Source organism: Gymnogyps californianus, chromosome 5 (assembly GCF_018139145.2).
Source record: "Gymnogyps californianus isolate 813 chromosome 5, ASM1813914v2, whole genome shotgun sequence".
In the NCBI taxonomy this organism is placed as follows: Eukaryota; Metazoa; Chordata; class Aves; order Accipitriformes; family Cathartidae; genus Gymnogyps; species Gymnogyps californianus.
In genome coordinates, this window is record NC_059475.1 from 68,353,284 (window position 1) to 68,373,052 (window position 19,769).

The 19,769-nt window shown below is 59.3% G+C and overlaps 2 protein-coding genes across 2 annotated transcripts; both read right to left on the reverse strand.

Annotated features, from left to right (window-relative positions):
• Positions 1-5,108: 5,108 nt before the first annotated feature.
• PTGER2 (prostaglandin E receptor 2) lies at positions 5,109-8,658 on the reverse strand. Its single transcript, XM_050897633.1, has 2 exons — positions 7,807-8,658; positions 5,109-5,565 (listed from the first exon to the last, which is right to left on the reverse strand). Exons 1-2 carry the CDS (start codon positions 8,656-8,658, stop codon positions 5,320-5,322), a joined length of 1,098 nt encoding a protein of 365 aa, XP_050753590.1. The 3' UTR covers positions 5,109-5,319.
• A 5,363-nt stretch (positions 8,659-14,021) lies between these two features.
• Positions 14,022-17,893, reverse strand: PTGDR (prostaglandin D2 receptor). Its single transcript, XM_050897947.1, has 2 exons — positions 17,026-17,893; positions 14,022-14,648 (listed from the first exon to the last, which is right to left on the reverse strand). Exons 1-2 carry the CDS (start codon positions 17,839-17,841, stop codon positions 14,382-14,384), a joined length of 1,083 nt encoding a protein of 360 aa, XP_050753904.1. The 5' UTR covers positions 17,842-17,893; the 3' UTR covers positions 14,022-14,381.
• Positions 17,894-19,769: the final 1,876 nt, after the last annotated feature.

Consider the following 19,769-nt stretch of genomic DNA (forward strand, 5'->3'; position numbering starts at 1 on the left):
CTCGAGGGTCAGCGGGGATACATGGCTACCCTCGCCATCCCAGGGCCCAGCACCAAGCCCGGCATCCTCCGGCTCACCCTCCCGGCATACCCGGCTCCGGCTGCAGGGAAAAACGAGCCCGCAGGAGCTGTCGGCAGCAGGAGGGCTGCACCTCCATCCCGCATTCCTCCTTTATGCATGAGCTCCTGAAGCCGCGGCCGGGTACCGGGGAGGGACAGAGACCCAGGAGCGTGCCAGAAACCAGAAAGTCCCCTGAGCAGCCAAAATACCAGCAATTCAGCCAGTTTTGGGGAAACCTCAGACAAGACCTTCACCCCCCTGCAACGCTGAACCAAAAAGCCAGAACGAAAAAAATTGTTATTATTCATACATTGCAAAAAAAGCTTGAAAGCGTGGCTGCAGAGAGGTAATTCTGCCACAGCCCTGCTGCTTCCAAGGTCTCATAACCCCTCATAATGACAGAGGACAGGCCACGAATTACTCGTTCTGGGTCTCGGTGTTGGGCGGCAGGCTCTGATTTTAAGCCTGTGATGTTTTGGGTACCCCAACAGCCTTCTTCGAAAGGGCTGATACCCTTGCTTACTGGGCTATAAGGTAAAATACAGCCCGATTTATGCTGCAAGCTCTCCCCTCTGGGGATGCTTGTAGGACAGAGCTTGGTGTTAGTCCCCAATGACCAAAAAGGGACGCAGCGAATCCAGGAAAATGGGAGATGTGGGGTGACCTGAGGGACCCAGAGGAGCTGGAAAGGTTTCATGTTAATATGTGGGGATGCAGAGACCCGAAACCAGCTGAAAAAGCAGAAGGCAGCTACGGTAAAGCCAAATGTTTCTCTTTTCTTGCGCTGATGGAATTCCCTGGGGAATTGCCATCAGCTCCGACATCCGATGCCGAGGTAAGCCCTGGCACCGCTGCAAAGCTGGTGTGGGAGCCCAGCCGTGCAATCTTCCCTTAAGTCACTTCCTTGCCTAACTCATTTAATCCTGCTTAATGGCTATTGCGCCGCTCACCCTCCTGGAGCCCAGGGAGATGGGCTCACTGCCCATCCTCTGCCTGGAAACGCAGCCGCCTCGGCAGGGCAGCTGCCTCCCGCCTGGCTCTCCCCTTCTTCCCAGGGCTCTGCTTTCCTTCCAGCCTCCCAAAGGACCGGGACCAGCAATCCCAGAGGCGCTCCACAGGGATGCTGGGCTCGGACGCAACACCGCACGCAGCACATGCATCACCCACCTTTGCAGGCTGTCCCCAGATGTTGCCCACGTTTGCTGACCCCCATGAACGGGGTCGTGGGGCTTTCATGGCCCCCGGCAGAGCCGTGGTCGAAGCACTCGGGCTCAGCCAGGAGGCCAAAACAGCTGAAAAATGAGGGCTCGCTCCTTGCTGAGATGCGGAGGAGATGTTCCGAACAAGCCAGAAAAGGAGGAAGCAAGAGGGAAGCTCCTCTCTTTTCTTCTCTACTCTCCAAAAATCCTCATTTTCCCAAAAAAGCTGCATTGCATCACCGTCATTTCCCACCCAAACCATGCCTTACTGCCTGGACCCTTTGGGTTTTTCTTTTTAAGGGAGACAGCCCAGAAGGAGAGGCAGACACTGGCTTCCCCGCTGCTGTGGGGTGCAACACAGAGCCACCCCCAGGCTGCTCCGGCCAGCTGGGGAGGGTCCCGATCCCCCGGGTCCCCCAGCTCCCCGCTCTCTCCAGCAGCTGTGGAAAGTCCCTCTCCATTTTTAAGAAGTCTGGTGGGCAGCTGATGCCGTCCCTTGTCCCCAAGGGTGGCTTCTCCCTCGCTCCTCTTCGGCAGCTTGATTTCCAGATGGAAATGTGGACGTAAAGAGCTGCCTGGCACTTTCTTGCACCAGCGGGTTTCCGGTATGGAAATAAAAAAATCATTAAGGGTCAGCACAGACAATGAAATGACACTTTGGCATCTTGCATTTAAGCCGGCAGATGTCAGTTGAGCTGAAGAGAGTCAAATTAATTAATTTGGCTTTCGTAATGGCTCCTGCGTGACGCTAATAAAAGCAGTGTTTTGTGCAGCCTCATGGCTCAGGATACCGAGAGATTCATGGCCCTCCTTGCCCTCGCAGAGCTCTAACTAAGGCCCTTTTCTCATCTGAAAGGAGCAGGAGGGCTGATTGATTGCTTTTTTTGTTTTCTGGGCTCGGGGAGCAGCAGCGGCCAGGGGTAACCCATGGCCAGCAGCTCAGAGGTTGGGCCCGGCCAGCACACCCCGCTCAGGGGGCTGAGACCGCATACCTCCCCGAGGAGCAGCGTATAGAGCCGTCCCCAAGCAGAGCAGTGTCCCACAGCATCTCCGGGCGAGGGACCCGTCTCTGCAGGATGCATCACGGCAAAGGAACTCGGGTCTTGGGGGGTTCCTCTCCTCGCACGCACCAAGGGTCTCCCCGGCTCACAACAAATTTCTCTTTTTTATTTTTGCATTAAATTTCAGCCAAATCATTCCCCTGACCCCACTTGCCAGGATTGCTGTCCCTTATTGGGGACAGCTCGCATGAGAGTGACTCCGCTGCAGCATTACTCTGCGAAAAGCAGATCCCAGCGGGATGGATGCTGGGAGGTTGTCTCCCAGCCCCGTGTTTCCTGATGAGGAGCCATAAAGCTCCCAAAAAAACAAGCAGTCGGCAATTAGTGGTCAGCAGCTGAGCTGGTGGCTGGCGGGAGCTGGATCCTTGGAGTGAGAGCCGCAGGGAGCATCCCGCCTTCGGGTTGTCCCGTGTGCTGCCATGGACGGCCCTGGGTCCTCTTCCCACTGCTGTCACACGCCTCGGCAGGCTGGTCTCTGCAGGAGGTGACCCCCCCACCACCATTTCCAACGTGATAGCTTTTTTTTTTTCTTTTCTTCCCATCTTTTGCATGCCAGGCAGTCTTTCCCTCTGGCTTAGAAGAGGATTAGGCAACTGGTCCCGAAATTCCAGCATGAGCAACCAGGTCACGACCATCCAGACAAATAAAGCGCACAGACTCACGGCTCTTCCCAAAGCTTTTGGCTCCTCTTCAAGCCAAGCACCCGCTGAGACACAACGGGGTGCACAAGCCCTGAACCCAAAAAGTGCCTTTGCTGCTGCTGCGTGCACGGATGGGGAAATAATTGGGGAGGGGGTGACGGTGACCTCCGAGCGGCGGGTGGGAGCCTGCCAAATCTGGACACCCAGGGCTCAGCGACAGGGTTAATGACTCAATCGCACGGACAGCGTAAGGGAGAACCCCAGCTGCAGCCCCGTGTACAGGGCACATCTTGCAACCCTCCCCCTGAACCCCCCCCAAATTCCCCCCCCACACACCCCAAAACCCCCCAGCCACCGGGCGCTGCCAGAAACCCGCCGGCAAGGCTTGAGCAATAGCAGCCCATGCCTGACATCTGCCCACGCACATTTTGGAGGCCAGTAAACTTCCTGTGGATATTGGCTGCCTGACAAAAGTGACATAAATTCCGCCTTTTTTTAGGGTGGGTTGGGTTTTTTGTGGGTTTGTTTTTTTTTTTTTATTTTGATAACAGGTAGGAGCTTTGCCTGCCTCTCCCTGGCTTCGGGATATACAAGTTTTAGGGAAGGGCTCAGAGGTGGGGGCATTTCTGTAGCTTGAGGGCCAGGTTGCAGAGGTAAGGCAAAAATGTCATCACACATCTATAAAACACGGTTTATTTTCACTTTTTAGGAAACTGGAGACACATGTTTCCCCTCCCAGCCTCCCCTCCTGCCCTCTCCCCCCATCCCAGAGGCTTCATCCCACCGATGCTCCAGGCAGGTGACACATTTCCTCCAGGAGCCAGATCTACCCTGAGGTGCATCTTAAGCACAAATCCACACATGATTCAGCAGGCTCCTTTGAGAGACATTTATTGTTTAAATAATAATTTTTTTTTTTTTTTTTTTTACATCACCTCAACTAATGAACCGCAGAAACGCTCCAAGTCTCGGCACCTTTGGGCTTTCTGAGCAGAGCTGCAGCTCTCAAACGGACAACGAGACGCCCCGCTTGCAATGGCACAACGACACTCTGTGTGTTGGACGCTGCACGAACGGGAGCCACGACCCCCCCAGCAACCCCTAACAGCAGCGACAGCCTCGGAACAAACCCAGTTCACCCACGGGGTCAGATGCTTCTTATCCCAGTGGGGACCAGCCCGGAGCCCCGAAGAGCAACAGGTATCCCACAAAACAAAATAGCGGCACTGAAGGATGCTGCCCGACGGGGCAGGATTGATGACCTGGATGTTTCTGCACTTGGGTTTTTTGGTTTTGTTGGTTTCTTGGGGTTTTTGTTTGGGTTTTTTTTTTCCAAATAAAACCTCTAGAGAAGCGATGCCCCCGAGCAGGTTTGTCCCAAGCTGGCGGGAGGGCAATCGAGGGCACTTTGCCAGGCAGCCTGGGAGGACGAGCCCTCCTCCGTGCCAACCCAAAACCCATCAGCAGCATCACCCTGGACATGGGTAAAGCGCATGGCTGTGTCCGAAACCTCTCATTCCCTGGTCGGGCTCTTTATTCCCCTTGTTGGCTCCTCCACAAACTATGGGGCAAAGAAAAATTGCAAAATGGGTGCTCAGGAGGGGCCACACAGCTCTGCTGCCATCACAGTGCAAGGGGAGTGCCACAATTTGGCTTTCTTTCTGCCCCAGTGCCCCTCAGACATGCTGGGCTAGTACCTACCGGTGCCTAAAATCTCTGGAGTCGGGGACAGACAGACAGACACATGCACACAGACCTGATAAAGTGCATTTCCTTAGGCAACCAGCCTACCAAATAAAAGGGAATATTTGGGGATACACTGCTCCCTTCCTCTCCTACCTGATCCCTAGGGACCTGGGGGCAGAGACGTGTGCTTGCAGCAAAAGTGGCTACCCCAGCCCCATCTCCAGGACCCATACCCCTGCCTGCACACTGCCTTCAGCCCGAAACGACCGCGGGGACCTTGCCGGAAAGCACGCCAGCAGGAAGCTCGGCTCCCCGACACCCCTCCCACAGCAGTAGTGTTATAGCAAAGCCCCCCATGCTTCACCCCCCCGACCCTCCTGCAGCGTGGCTGCACCCTTCGCCAGGGGGGAGCAGCCCTGTCTAAGGGCGACAGCGATATCCAGGTACTCATCAGCCCTTCTGATCTTGTCCCACCGTATTTTTTTGCCCTGTGAGAGACCGCACTTGCTTTCCAGGGGCTTTCCAGACACGCGGTGACATATCTCCGGACCACCCGTACCTGGCCCGCCCCGCAGCAGATACGTCTCTTTATGGGCCATAAGGCAGAGCTTCGTTAACATCTGTCAGGGCTGTGCTTCACCTGGCAGATGTCTCCTGGAATGGCCGATGGATCTACTGCCCACAGGGGTCCAGCCGTGCTGCCAGTTTTGTCTTTGCGGGGGATGGAGTCCGTCTGTCCTGGCTCGCGGGGGTCACCTGGCAGCACAGCACCGAGCGCAAGAACCGCAGGACCGGCGGCCTCAGGATGGCGAAGACCCAAGGGTCGACGATGGAATTAATAGAGAGAAATCTCAGGGCTAGGAGGTCCCAGTCGTGGTTGCCCTCTTCCTCGCGGAACTTGTTCACGTAGGCGCGGATCTGTAAAACACAATGGGGAGAAATAATGCCGGGTCTGGGCTTCCAGGATCTGGGCCCCGGGCAGCTTCTTGGGGCGATTCGGGCTGTCACAGCACACTTGCTGCCTCCACCAGTTTAAATGAACTTCTGGCTAATGAAAGCCAGGCCTGTGCTCTGCTCTCAACACGCAGCAAGGCTTCATTTAGCCCTAAGGCAATTAAGCCAGCGGCTGCTTAAGGAAGTGGTGGGTCTCACCTTGAAAACCACACAGGACACATAAATGTGCAAGACAGAGAGGATGCGGGGTGCTGGACCGCTCCGGTCCTTCCTGCAATGTGCCGACTCATAGCAGCTTACGGGGCTTCCTGGAAGGGTGACTCAGCATTCCTTACTCATACGGGTCTAATCGCCACCCCCTCGCTTCGGGGGAGAGGGGATGCTGAGACGGGGACAGGAGCTGGGGACATGGGAGGCATGAGCATCCCTCCTCCGGCCGGGATCCGTTGGGTACCACCCATGGATGCTGCATCCCAGGGCACGAGGTGGCCACAGTGCAGCCGGTACCCGGGGGCTGCCGAAAGCGCAGCACTCCCGAGGGCTGCCCGGGCTCAGGGCTTTTTTGAGAAGGATTTGGTGGTGCTGTGACCTGATGCTCGCTGGGTTCATGTGCCCGGGCTGCTCCTCAGATGGTGGCTGCTGCGGGCCAGCCCCAGCCAGAAGAGAAAGTGTCACACCAAGGAGGCACCAGCAGTGTTTGGCAGCTCGGTTTGAGACGCTGCCAAAACGCAGCCCGAACACAACCCCACATGGGAGCCGGGCGATAGGAAAAGAAAAGCTGGCTGTGCTCCTGGATAAGACTATATCTGCTACTACAGGCCCATGGGATCCCCACCAGCGGCACTTTCCCATCCTGTCTGCCCCAAGCAGACCCACAGGGCCCTGCCCGCCCACCAAGGGGTCCCACTTCGTAACGATCACGGCACCCAAACCTCAGCTTTTTCAGGACACGGGGAGAACCGCCCATCATGTGTGGGCCCATTGACGGGAGCTGAAGCGTCTCTCAGGAAGTTGAGTCTGGCTCCCGGGATGCTCGCGAGCATCCAGACATTACTGCTTTGTCTTTTCTCTGTCTTAAAACCCAGGCAGCCTGGCTCAGCTACAGCCTGCGGTCATTTTCTTTTCCCTTGGGAAAAGAAAGGGAGCATGAAGGGAAGGTAGCATCTATTTAACTCCATGAGCACGAAATTAGCACTGGCTGCGCTCCCAACCTTGGTGGGACTCGCTTCTAATGGGAACAAAATGACCTTGTGTGGTGGCAGGCTCGCACACACAGGCAGGGGACACGAGTGGCTCGAGGTGCTCCGGAGTCCGTGATGCTGCTGGTGTAATATGGCTTGGATGGATGAAAAGCGGCCCTTTGGTGGGGAGAGCACGGGGCAGAGTCGGGGGACTCGCTCTCTCCCCTCTGTCACTTGGCCGAGGTGTTTCGACCCCGTATTTCTGCCGGAAGCCTCGTGCACGGAGGGGGCACGGGATGTGGGCACAACCCTTGGGACGAGGCATGCTGTGGCCCATGTGCCAGATCTCCATTCCCAGCAATCACCCATCTCCGTGCCTGCGCCCCGGTGTTGTTGCGGAGGAGTGGAGACCTCCGTCTAACGGTGAGGTCGGTGCTGCCTGCTCGCATCTCCAGCTCCATCCTTCCCTCTTGCCACGGAAATCTGGGATAACTCTGCCCACCCAGCATAGATACCCGCTGTCTCCAGCCCAATGGCATCTCCTTCATCCCAATCTTTGGATGTCTAATTTATTGTTCTGCCACCTCTCACACCTCCACCATGAGTGCCCAGCTCCCAGGAACTGCAGTGATGCCATGTGGTCCAGGGGACCCCTACCCCGGACCCTGCTTGAGCCACGCTGCCAGGCCTCGGAGCCTCAGCGGGATGGGAGGGCACCTCTGCTCCTGCCACCCCATCCTCCTGCCACCCCGTTGTCCTGCCACCCCCTTCTCCTGCCACCCCAGCCTCCTCCTGGCACTGGGGATATGGGGAGTGGTTCCCCCAGTACCCCAAGGGACGTGCAAATTGCCTAGAGTTTGTGGCAGAGCTGGGGTTTCCCAAGCTTCAGGAGGAGCTAAGCTTTGACCTCAGCCCTTGAGGTTTGGGCAGTGGAGTGGGGGGGGGGAGCCTTATAAAGGGAGGGAGAGAAACGGGGGTGCTGGGGAGAGGGACCCCACCCCAGGGGAGAAGCGGTCACACTCACCGTGAACGGCAGGGAGCAGATGACGAAGGTGATGGTCATGATGGAGAGGAGAAGGAGATGGTCGATCTCCTCAGCCATGGACAACATGCGCCGGCCGCAGCTGCCGGCCGCCCGGGGCTGCTCGACCGTGGCCAGCCGGCGGGTCTTCTGCCCACGACGGCGCATGCGGGCCAGGTTGGCAATGACGCTGAGGTTGCAAAGCAGCACGGAGAGGATGAGGAAGAGGAGCAGGGTGGCGTAGAGAAGCGAGAAGGTGACGTCCAACCTGGACACCTTCCTGCCGCCGTTGTGCCGGTGGTAATCCAGGTGCATCTGGATGAAGCACCAGGTGCCGGGGCAATACTGCACGTACTGCCCAAAGCCCACCAGCGGCAAGGAGCAGAAGGCCGCGGAGAAGGTGTAGATGGTGGGCAGGGCAACCAAGCCCGTGCGGGGGCTGAGAAAGCGCTCGTAGAAGTAAGGCCGCCCCAGGGCCAGGCATCGCTCCAGCGCCATGGCGAAGAGGATGAGCATGGTGGCCAGGCCGAAGAAGCTCATGGCGAAGCCGAAGTAGAGGCAGATGTGTCCTCCTTGGGCCAGGGCGGTCAGGGTGCGGTTGCGGTGATAGGAGGCCAGGACGAAGGGGCTGACGGAGCAGGTACCCAGCAGGTCGGTGACCACCAGGGCCAGCACCAGGACGTGGAAGAGGGAGGGGGGGCGAGCGCGGGGGCCGCGGCGGCAGCGCAGCAGCAGCCCCAGGGCCAGGAGGTTGCCCAAGAGCCCGGCGGAGAACATGAGGGCGCTGACCAGCGGGCGGGCCCCGGCCGGCAACGCTCCGCTCCGCTCGCACAGCCCCCGTCCCGTCCCGTTCATCCCGCCGCCGCCGCACGACTGCGCCGCCGCCACCCCCCGGCACCGCCCTCCGCGCTGCACACACACACACACAGACACACACACACACACATACACATACACACACACCCCGCCCCGCCCCGCCCACCGCCCCGCCCCGGTCCCCCCGTCCCCCCGTCCCCGTCCCCCCCGCACCGGGGAGCCCAACCCGTCCCTCCGCACGGACGGCCCCGGTGCTGGGCCGGGAGTCCTGGTGCTGCTGCGGGAGCACCGACGCCGCGCTAGCTCCGGTGCTGGGCTGGGAGACCCGCGAACGGCCAGCCCCCCCCCCCCCCCAGCCGGTACGAGAGTCCCGGTACCCGGCCGGGAGCCCCGGTGCTGCTCTGGGACCCCTGAGGCACGACCAGCCCTGATGCCGATCTGGGATTCCCGAGAGGCACAGCAAGACCCGGTGCTGGTCTGGAACTCCCCGACTCATGGTGGTACCCAATGCCGGTCTGGGAGCACCAAGTTCACATCGAGCCTTGGTGCCGGTGCTGCTCCGGGATCCCCAGGCAGGCAGCAAGCCCTGGTGCTGGTCCAAGGATGCCAAGGCACGATGAGCCCCGGTGCCACCTCCACCGGCCTGGTGTGGGGCGGGCTACCGAGGAGCCGCAGCTGAGCCCGGGCTGTGCGGATGGGTCCCCCATGGCCTCAGAGGCACCCAGAGCCCACGGAGAACACCCTGCCCCATGGCCAGCTCCACACCATGTCCCCATTGCCCCCTTCTCCTATATGTCATCGGAGGTCCCCATGGGGGTGCAGCCTGCAGTCGGTGTCTGGTCATGAGTGGGGCGTGGGAGGGACATCGGAGGGAACCCCTCTTCCCACTGCAAGCCTGGCTGAGCGCGGCTCACCTGCCTCAAATACCAGCTCCAGGAAAGCTCCTTCTGCTGCAGCTTCGGGCTCAGCAGATGGCACGGGAACCTCCCGCTGTTGCATTGTATTTCCCCAGTCATGACCCCCCTCCTCTCCCCACCTTGCTGAGAGCAAAGCCTCTGCCCTTGGCCTCCGAGCTGGGACCCAGCTCATCTGGGGGCCAGGCAGGGCTCAGGTGTACCCCTTCATCCATGCCCTAATGGAAAACTGTCCTCGAAAAGTGCTCTGGTCCCCCCAAAGTGCTCTGGTCCCCCCAAACCCCGGTGAAACGGTGCAGCATTGCTCTGCTCCAGCATGGACATGGCAGGTTGCTGCCACAAGCACGTTTGGGCTGTTATTTTTAAAACCTTGCTTTTGTAACAGGAACTTCGTAAAGGAAATATGGTATACGGCAAACTCCAGGGCCGGGTGAGCTGCGGTTTGTGACAGCACCTCCATTTCCGACGGGCCGCTCCTATTCCTCGCTTTGGTTTCTTCAAGTCACGCAGCTCGAAGGCTTCTTCAGCGCGGCGGGGAGGACGTGCAGTCACCCTGCCGGTGTCAGCGCACCCGCAGCCCCAGTCCTCCCCGTTCCCATGGCCGAAGCAATGGGTGTGACGGAGGGGAAGGTGTTTTAGCCGACTCCCAGACTAACCCTGCACGCAGGTGGGCCAGAAAAACCCACGTCCCAGGACCTCTTTTAACTCCCCTCCCAGCCCTGCAGACCTGATCCAGCAGAGCAGCGAAGCACGTAGACACATCTGATGGTGGGAGCGATCCTGTTGGCTTCCCGAGGGCTGGATGGGACCGTGGCACGTTCAGCCCTCTGTGGCGTCCACAAAAATCAGGTTAAAAAATGGAGCTGAGGCCAAATCCTGGCCTGATCCATCCGAGCAGCTTGTGGAGGCTGCAGTCTGCTCGTCTGGAGACCTCTTCCAAGCAGAAGGCACCCCGTAGGGTGGTTGCTCCAAGGCTTTTCCCAGCCTCCCACTCCTTTCTGGTGTTGCTGTGGTGTCACAGCTCAGGAAGGGATTTTGGCATCTTCTGGAGCTCGTTTTCCTGGCAGCTAATGGAGCCTTAAATACTCATTTGGGGCTTCAGGCTTCTCAACCGACAGTCGCCTCTGATGGGATATTTTTGCAATAATAGGAAAATTGCTGGGCTTTTTTTTTTTCCCTCTCCCTTCTGAGCTCAAAACTAGGAACATGCCACTCGGTACAATCTGTCCGTTGCTTGGGAAGTGTTTGTTTTCTTTCTTTTGCTTCCATGTTTATCTCAGGTATCTTGCCTCTAACAAGGACCATATGTCCTCCCAAGGGTCGTTGGCATTGTTTTTCCTAAGAGAAGATTTCCAGGGTTGGCCCACTTGGAGAGAAAACTCTGGGCTTGTAGGAAAGCTGCATAAATTTCATATAAAGCCTGCAGCCAAGAGGGCTCAGCCTCTGGAGTTTGCTGCCTATGGTTGAGGAGGGCGCCGGGATCCTGCTCCATCCCTGGTGAGTTTTCAAGGACAGCTTCGGCACCGCGGGCAGGGAGGAGACCAGCCCTCCTGTGCATGGAGGGATGGACTGCATGGGTGGATTTCAACCCTTTTAAACCAAAAACCCATCTGACTTGTGTTTAGCAAAGCCAGACATCATTTTTCTTCCAAAGCCTTCCCAGCCTTCCCTTATCTCGTGCACCGGTGCTGCCAGCAGCCTCACTCACCACCCTGGAAAAGCAGGGCTGAGCACCGGCGCGGCAGGTCCGGGTTTCGGTGCCTTGGCTTGTCGGGTTAAAAAAAAAAAATCAAACCTTGTGTCTTACAGCCCCGTGGGCTGAGCACCCTGGCTCGGGTGCCTGGCAGCCCCGGCGCTGCTGCCTGCCCAGGCACGCGCCTTCCTGCTTCCAGAATGGCTGAAAAATGCAGGCAGACAATAAAAAAACAGGGCTCTTCGCAAGAACTAAACAATTTGCCGGGAAATGAGCTTGTGCAAAATTGTGCCTGGATTTCATGAGCTGAAAAAAAAAAAACCTGAGCATGCTCCATTTATGTCCAGGAAAGGAGAGGGATGCAGGGCTAGGCGATGCCGGTGACACCAGCAGGACAGGGCAGCTGGCAGTGCCGGAGGGTCTCTTTTTGGAGCTGAGACCCAAAAAGAGCATCGTTGGTGTGAGCCACAGCCTTGAGCCGAGCAGCGTCTCTTTATTGCCTCCATTAAGCATTAGGTCCGTCCCTTAGAGGATCGCTGGCACAGGAGCAATCTGGCACGGAGGGAACCCGCGGGGAATGACTGAGCAGTGCGAGAAGCCTGGGAGGAAGATGCGATCGGGGAGGGCTCGCACAGCAGCTCTCACTTCTTCAGCGTTTGGCCGGAGAGCCCGGAGCCTCTGGGCTTTTTTGGTTCCTGTTTAGCAACATTTACAACTAAACCGCGTGTTGCAGGGATTTTTTTATGTTGATTTTTATTTTAATTTGATTTTCATTTCTTCCAAGCTCAGTAATAGGAAGGGGCTCTGAACTTTGATGTTAACTCCTGAAGTCCCAAACCGTATGGTTTTGGGCATTAAAGTGGGTTACCCAAGGGAGCAACTTGGGGTGGAAGAGTGGCAGCCCCCACCTTGCAGCGGCTGTGCCCAGCATGCTCAGACCTGCTCGGAGCCCAGCGCTGGCTGGGGACGTGCTGCCATCTCTGGAGAAGACCATGATATGGCAGTCCCAGGCCCCAGGAACACACCGAGGAATGATTTATCTGCATTCAGCTGCCAGCGCGAACCTTGTTGGCTTCAGCCAAAGCTCGGCTCACCCCGAGGCAGTGGTGGCCGGCTGGAGACTCCAAGTCTGCTCCCAGAGCAGGTAGGACACCAGTAAGGGCAGAACGCCAATTAAAAGCGCTACTGAAGCAAGAGGAGTGTGTCAAGGTCGCCGGGATGTGCACGGGCCCAGCCGGGGAGCGGGGATGATGCAGGGACAGAGGGGTCACCCCCGGTAGCCTGCAAGCCCCTGCTGTGCTCAGTGGCTCCATGATTTCTTTCCTCTGATGACAAACTCCTGGACAGGTCAGACACCGTGGTGTGTGCATCATCTCAGGGCTCGGATGGAGTCTGTATTCATGCACCTTAATAAAGAACCTGTTGTTTTTGGGTTTTTTTAATTTAATTGCTGCTTTCCACAGAGCATGGTTGTCCTGGGCTCTAAATACACATATCGTGGGGCAGGGACCTCTCCTGGGAGGCTCTCCAGGAGTGAATTCTCGTTGGGGTCATGGGCAGATGATGGCCTGTCCCAGCCTGGGCATGCACCGAGCACCCACGGCTCACATCGCTGCACGCTCCTAGCCTGGCCCTGCCTGGTCCGTCTGTCCTGAGCGGTGCGTGGATCCATACGGCAGAGGAGATCCCAGCCCCGGGGGGGACAAACGGCGAGATTTTGCAGAGCCGTTATCTCACCTGGCCTTCATCCTGCCGCGGTGAAACAGGTCGGGTGAAAGCCACAGCGCAGGCGCGGTGCTGTTGACTCTGCGGTCCCACGTGAGCCATCTCCAAGTCAATAACATGCCAGTAACATGAAACCGATACGCGGACCAACCCTCACTTAATTTCCTTCTCCTTAGAAAACCCCGATGAGAGGCACTGAGCAGGGAGCTTGCAGGTCCCCCCAATGCATCCCCAAATACAGGTCTGCCCTTTTCTCCAGCCAGGCGAGCCTGGCAGGTCAGACAGCCAGAGCCAATGCAACCAGGTCACCTCCAAAAAGCCCCAAGATAGATTTGCATGAGTTTCTTCCTTCAAAAACAGAATCCATTTGACACCAAAAATAAATATCTTGTGAGAACTGGCAGGAACACGACTACACCTTGCAAGGCTTAGCTAAATAGAGGGAGACAAGTATTTGCCCCATCTCCTCCAAGGACACTAAGCAGATGGGGACTTTGGTCATCATAATTTTTTTGGCCTAAATGGTCACTTGAGGCAGATATTAAATCCAGTTAATATGTGCGGTTGAGGGGAAATGGATCTTTCATTAAAATGATTGTTTGCTTGCATGCTTGCACCGTGAGGTTATACATCCCGGGCTCTGCCTTCTCTCAATTACTGCTCTTATTATGGCTTGGGATCATCATAAATACTGAATTAAAATAATTACAGCAGGACAGGTAGCCATCTGAGTAACACAAATGCAACATTAGCGCTTGGAGGAATCCATTTTCGAGAGAAGAGCAAGCCACGGCAGAGAAACCACAGCCCCGCTCGGGGGATACGGGGTTAGGGGAGGGATGATGGGTGTCCTAGGGAGGGATGATGGGCATCCCGGGGAGGGACCCCGCCTGCCCTCCAGCTCCTTGGCACGGCCGTGAGCTGCTGCTCAAGTTTCTGAGTACCAAAGGCTCCCTCACACCCCCCTCACCCAGGCCGGGGACACCCCAAATCAGCCCCGGATAACCCCCCTTGGCATGGAAGGGGCTCACGCACAGGACAAGGCAATGGAGCAGGGCTCCGAACCACTTTTATTTGACGGGAACACACACACACCTCTCCTCCCCGTGCGTCCCCGCTGCCCTGAAGCCACACGCCAACACCCTCCTGCTTTCCTGGAGCCGGGCGCTCCCCAAACCCTCCACAAAGTGCTGCTGCTGCTCGGAAATATTCGCAGGTACCCGGGAATCCCCCCGGTTCCTCTCCGGGGCGAAACGCAGCCCAGGGAGGGGGCAGAAAGACTTCACGCCCACCCCTCGCTGTGAGCTGGACGCCGTCCCCGCCTGCGACAGCCCCGTGCTGCCCCGGGATGCTTCGGGGAGGGGGCGCAGGGCCGAAGGCTCACTCCTCATCCTCACCAGCAGCCGCCAGCTTCTGCAAGACCCACGTGCTCAGGGGAAGCCGAGCTGCGGGGTGTCTGTCCTGCGCCAGCCCAGGGGACAGAACTGGCCATCCCCCCCCGGACCGGGCCCTTTCAGGGTGGCTTTCCGGGAATTCAGCCTCCGGCAAACCCTGCGGACGAACATGCGGAAGACGGAGGTGCGGAAGATGATGAAGACCCAGGGGTCCACGATGGAGTTCACGGAGAGAAACCGCAGGGCGCTGAGGTCAGCGTTCTCGTTGAAATCGGCGGCAAAGGCCCCCATGTACGCCCGGATCTGTCAAAAAAAGAAAGAAATAGGGAAAAATGAAGAAAGATCTCACTACAGGGGTAAAGCTGAGAGCAAAAAGATTCCCGTGGGGGCAGCAAAAGAAGTTTTAACCCCTCAATATCCTTATGCATCGAATCAGCACGTGTTGTGGGTTGCACACCCTGAAACTGGGAGTTGGGGCTGGGGCATGGATGGCCGTGGCACAGGGGCACCATGTCCCCATCAGGGCCAGGAGGTTAGAGCTGAAGAGGTGGCCCCGGTGACCGGGGTTGTTTCACGGGTAAAGGAAGCATCCGACCTCCACAGGCTGCAGCAGTGGGTGCTGCTCTGCACCCGAGGCTGGGGCACCCCACTTGCGTTGCCCCCCCCACGATGGGTATGGGACTAGGCATCCGTTGGATAACTCGGCTGGACCGCAGCCGGATGGTGGCCCTTGCTGGGTCAAGGTCCTTCCTCCACCTCCAGGTCCAGCCTGAAGCCCTGCTTGTTTGAGGACCACAGGGCTTTTCGCTGGGGTTATTACAAAACCAGTATAAGCCCAGTCGTGCCAGGGCTGCTGGTGGCTGGCGTGTCACGTTATGGCTCCAGACCGTGACAGAGGGGACGGGGAGCAGAGGTGAGAGTTGTCACCTAGGGCAGTGGCAGCACCCGTACCCCCACCCTGATTTTGGGATAGCCCCTGCTGCAGCACCAGCTCTGCTCACAGTGGGTGACAGCAAGGTGGTGCTGCACGATCCAGCCCTGGGACATGGGGCACTGGGAGGGGGGGTAACAAGGGCTCTGTCATGCTGGGGGTCTCCCACTCCCACCCCACCAGCGGGACCCCCATTCCTGGGGAAGAAGGGGAAGGATTTCAGGGAGTATTTCCCCCCAGGCCAGGAAATCCAGTGCGGTTCAAAGGGAGCTGGATCTACCCAGCACCTCCGGGATGGGGGAGGTAGTGGGAATGAGGGGGTTATTGAAGGGTCTAATGTAATGAACCAGCCTCCCTAGGAATAGGCACTGGGGGGGGGAGTTATTTCAAGGGGCTAAAGCGATGGACCGACCCCCCCCCAATACCTTCAACACCTCTGGGGCAACCCCAGAGGAACGGGGTGGTGGTGATGGGGGGGGGGGGGGTATTCCAATGGGGTTAAAGCAACGACCAGACCCCTGGGATGGGGTGGGGGACACTCAGAGGGGGCCAAAGTAATTACCCGACCCTCCCGACACCTCTGGGACAGAGTGGTGATGATGGGGGGGGGTGTTATTCCATGGGGGTTAAAGCAATGAACTAACCCCTGGGGACACGGTGCTGGTGGTGGGTATTCCGGAGGGGGCAACACAATGACCTGACACCACCCCCCCCAGGACAGGGTGGTGGTAATGGGGGACAGGGACGGGTATTCCAAGGAGGTTTAAGAAATGAACCAACCCCCGGGATAGGGTGGTGGTCGTGGTGTGGTTATTCCAGTGGGATTAAAGCAATGAATTAACCCCCCCATCCTGGGATGGGGTGGTGGTGCTGGGGGTTATTCCGTGGGGGTTAAAGCAACAGCCGGACCCCTGGGACAGGGCAGGGGACACTCAGAGGGGGCCAAAGTAATTACCCAACCCCTCTGACACCTCTGGCACAGAGTGGTGGAAATGAGGGGTTATTCCATGGGGGTTAGAGCAATAAATTAACCCCTGGGGATGTGGTGCTGGTGGTGGGTATTCAGAGGGGGGTAACCCCCCCGGAACAGGGCGGGGTTTATTCTAAGGAGGATAAAGCAATAACCCGATCCTTGGGGACAGGGTGGTAGTGGTGGTTATTCGGAGGGGACTAAAGCAATGAGTGCCCCCCACCACCACCACCTTGACACCTCCGGGAGTGGGTGGTGGTGCCAGGGTTTATTTCAAGGGGCCAAAGCAATGATCTGACCCCACCCCGGGGACTGTGTGGTGGTGACGGGGGGGGGGGGTATGCGAAGGGGGTTAGGCAATGACCTGACCCCTGCGGACAGGCTGGGGAGTATTCAGAGGGGGGTAAAGTATTGCCCTGAGCCCCCAGGAGGAGGTGGTGGTGCCAGGGTTTATTCCAAAGGGCAAAAACAACAACCTGACCCCCCCCGGGAGTGAGTGGTGCTGATGGGGGGGGGGGGAGGTTGCTTTAGGCAATGACCCAATCCCCATGGATGGGGTGAGGGACCACTCCGAAGGGGCCAAAGCAACAATCCAGCCTCCTTGGGAGGAGGTGGTGGGGAGGAGGGATTATTTTCCAGGGGAGATTAATGCAATGACCGACCCCTGGGGATGGGGTGGTGGGTATTCGGGGGGGGGCCAAAGCAACCACCCAAACCCCAGGGGTGGGGGAGCGGTGCGGGGGCCTGTTGCGGAGGAGGGGGCTGGTGGGATTACTCACGATGAGCGGCAGGGAGCAGATGGTGAAGAGGACGGTCATGAGCCCCAGCAGGACGAGGTGGTCGAGCTCCTCCATGCGCGGGGCGGCGGTGGCGGGGGGCCCGCGGCGGGGTTGCCGCCGGGCCATGCTGTAGAGGTGCCGCATACTGCTCACGTTGCAGGCGCCGATGGCCAACACCAACAGGCCCATCAGGCTGGCGTAGAGGACGGGGAAGCCGAGATGGCGCGGCCCGCCGCCGGCCATACGGATAAAGCACCATGTCCCGGGGCAGTACTGCATGGGCACCCCGAAGCCCAGCAGCGGCAGGGCGCAGAAAAGGGCGCAGAGCCCCGCCGCCGCCGGCCCCAACGTGGCACCCAGCCGCCGGGTGAGATGCCGTCGGTAGAAATAGGGATGCCCCAGGGAGAGCCAACACTCCAACGCCATGGCCAGCAGCAGCAGGGTGGGGGCCAGCCCGAAGAAGGCCATGAAGAAGGCGAAGAGCTGGCAGAGGACGCCCGGCTCGCCCTCCGTACGCCCGCCCGGTCCCAGCTCGCTGAGGCTACGGTTGTAGGCGTAGGCAGCCAGCACGATGGGGCTGAGCAAGCACTTGCCCAGCAGGTCGGTGACGGCCAGCCCGCTCACCAGCACGTAGAAAGCGGAGACCCGCGGCGGGCGACCACCGGGAGACCGGGAGCGCCGCCGGTGCTGGCCCAGCAGAAGTAACGCCAACACGTTGCCCAACAGCCCGGCGGCAAACAGCACCGAGCTGGGCACCGCCGACTGCCCGCTTTCGATATACCGGCTGCTACGGCACCGGTAACCCTCCGTCTCCATCGGGATATCCCGTAAACGGGATGCGTCGTACCGGGAATGGGATATCCCCCACCGTACCGGGTTGCCCCGCACCGGGCTACGCCGCGGCTGCCGGCGGCGACTGGCCCGGCGGGGCGGGCGGCCCCCGCCGGCGGAGGGAGGGAGGGAGGGAGGGAAGGAGGGGAGAGGCGGTGCGGTACGACCGGGCACGGCCCCCGGGGCCGCCCCTTCCCGCCGGTCCGGCCCTCCCCGAGCCGTCGGAGAGCGGCGGCGGGACGGGGACGGGGACGGGGACGGGGACGGGGCGGGGGTGGGGGGGAAGGCGCCGGTCCCCCGGGAAACCCGCGGCTGCGGGCGAGGGGCGAGCCCCGGGAGGAGGGATGGGAAAGGGAACCGGGGCTGAGTCCCGGAGGGGGTTACGGGTAAGTAAGTGGCTGGGTCCCTGGGCGGGGGGGGGTTATGGGGTAGAGAACAGGGGCAGAGGCTCCGGGGGGTGTGGGTAAGGGGGACACGGCTGAGTCCCGGGGGGGGGGGGCGGTTACAGGGTAGGGAGCTGGAGCTGAGCCCCTTGGGGGGGTTGCAGGTAAGGGGCCGGGGCTGAGTGTCTTGGAGGAGGGGGGTACAGGGTAGAGGATGGGCGCTGAGTCCCTGAGGGGCTTACGGGTGAGGGGGGCACGGCTGGGTTCCTCGGGGGGGTGGGTTATGGGGTAGAGGACAGAGTATGAGTAAGGGGGGGCACGGTTGAGTCCCTGGAGGGGGGGGGTTACAGGGTAGGAAGCTGGAGCCGAGCCCTTTGGGGGGGTTGAAGTTAAGGGGTCAGGGCTGAGCCCTGGGGATGGTGACGGGTAAGGGAGTTGGGGCCAAGCCCGTGGAGGGGTTACGGGTAAGGGGGTCGGGGCTGAGCCCTTAGCGGGGTTAGAGGGTAGGGGGCTGGGGCCAAGCCCTGCTGTTGCACTGAGGTAGGTAAGGCAGGGAATGGACAGAGTTACCCCAGGGGCATTTCGCTGCTGGGCCCCATCTGCTGCCCAGCACCCCGTGCTCCCTTGGGGAGCGGTGTGCCAGGTGCCCTCGCGCCTTGGGGTGCCCATGTCCCTGTACGTCTCAGGAGACGTGCTGCACTTGAGCCTTCAACCTGGCATCACTTCTCCCTGCACCCCATCCCGCATGCCTGCTGTGCGGCGGTACCGCTGCTGAGCCCCCCGTTGCGGGGGGACTCCATGTCTGTGTCAGCGCTCTGCTATCCCCGAAGCAAACTTCAGGAGAAGCCCCCAAAGCTTCTTCCAGGAAAAGAAGTGGCCTTTCTAGCCGCAGAAATGCCACTGCATAATGCATACCACGGCTTGCAGGATACATGTGATGATGAATAAGCATGAAACCACGGTTGTCTGCTTTCAGGCCCCTTTTTGCTACTCTGGATGAGTGTACATGAAGCACAGGAAAGTATCAAGATGACAGGAGGGGTAGGAAAGGAGGGCAGACATCAGCCCTGGCATGTTTTAGTGATGGGTTGTATTTCTCACGCTGCACGAAGGGAGCTGGTGACTTCTCCGGCAGAGAGGGCAGGGACCGTTTGTGGCTGGTGCTCTGTGCCGGTGAGAGCCTCAGTTGTGGCAGAAATCGAGAAAAAAACTCGCTGCAGCTCGGCGCTCGCACACGTGCGGTGTTGAAGTGCTGCCCTCGCTAGGGCTGAACGTGAACCCAGCGGCTTCTTCCTCCCTGGGGCCTGGGGGGAGAAGAAATTTAGCCTGCCTGGGGAAGCAATCTGAGCGCTATCCTTCCAGCCAGCACCTCGAAAACACAACCCGCTGCCTTCTTTAGCGGGCCCAGCACCCCGGCCCCGCCGACTGTTGTCAGCTCCCTGCGGCTGACGAGCCGGGGAGGCTACCGGGGAGGGCAAGCAGGCGGCTTGCCAGCGCCCCGGTGAGCGTACTGCTCTGCAGAGCACACGG

What these genes read in the sequence shown, in the direction of transcription:
- PTGER2 (XM_050897633.1), bottom strand. Translation starts at nt 8,658, where the DNA reads ATGAACGGGACGGGACGGGGGCTGTGCGAGCGGAGCGGAGCGTTGCCG. An exon ending in TCTGCTCCCTGCCGTTCACG is followed by an intron (nt 5,566 to 7,806) that starts GTGAGTGTGACC and finishes TGTGTTTTACAG; the next exon opens with ATCCGCGCCTACGTGAACAA.
- PTGDR (XM_050897947.1), bottom strand. Translation starts at nt 17,841, where the DNA reads ATGGAGACGGAGGGTTACCGGTGCCGTAGCAGCCGGTATATCGAAAGC. An exon ending in TCTGCTCCCTGCCGCTCATC is followed by an intron (nt 14,649 to 17,025) that starts GTGAGTAATCCC and finishes TTTTTTTGACAG; the next exon opens with ATCCGGGCGTACATGGGGGC.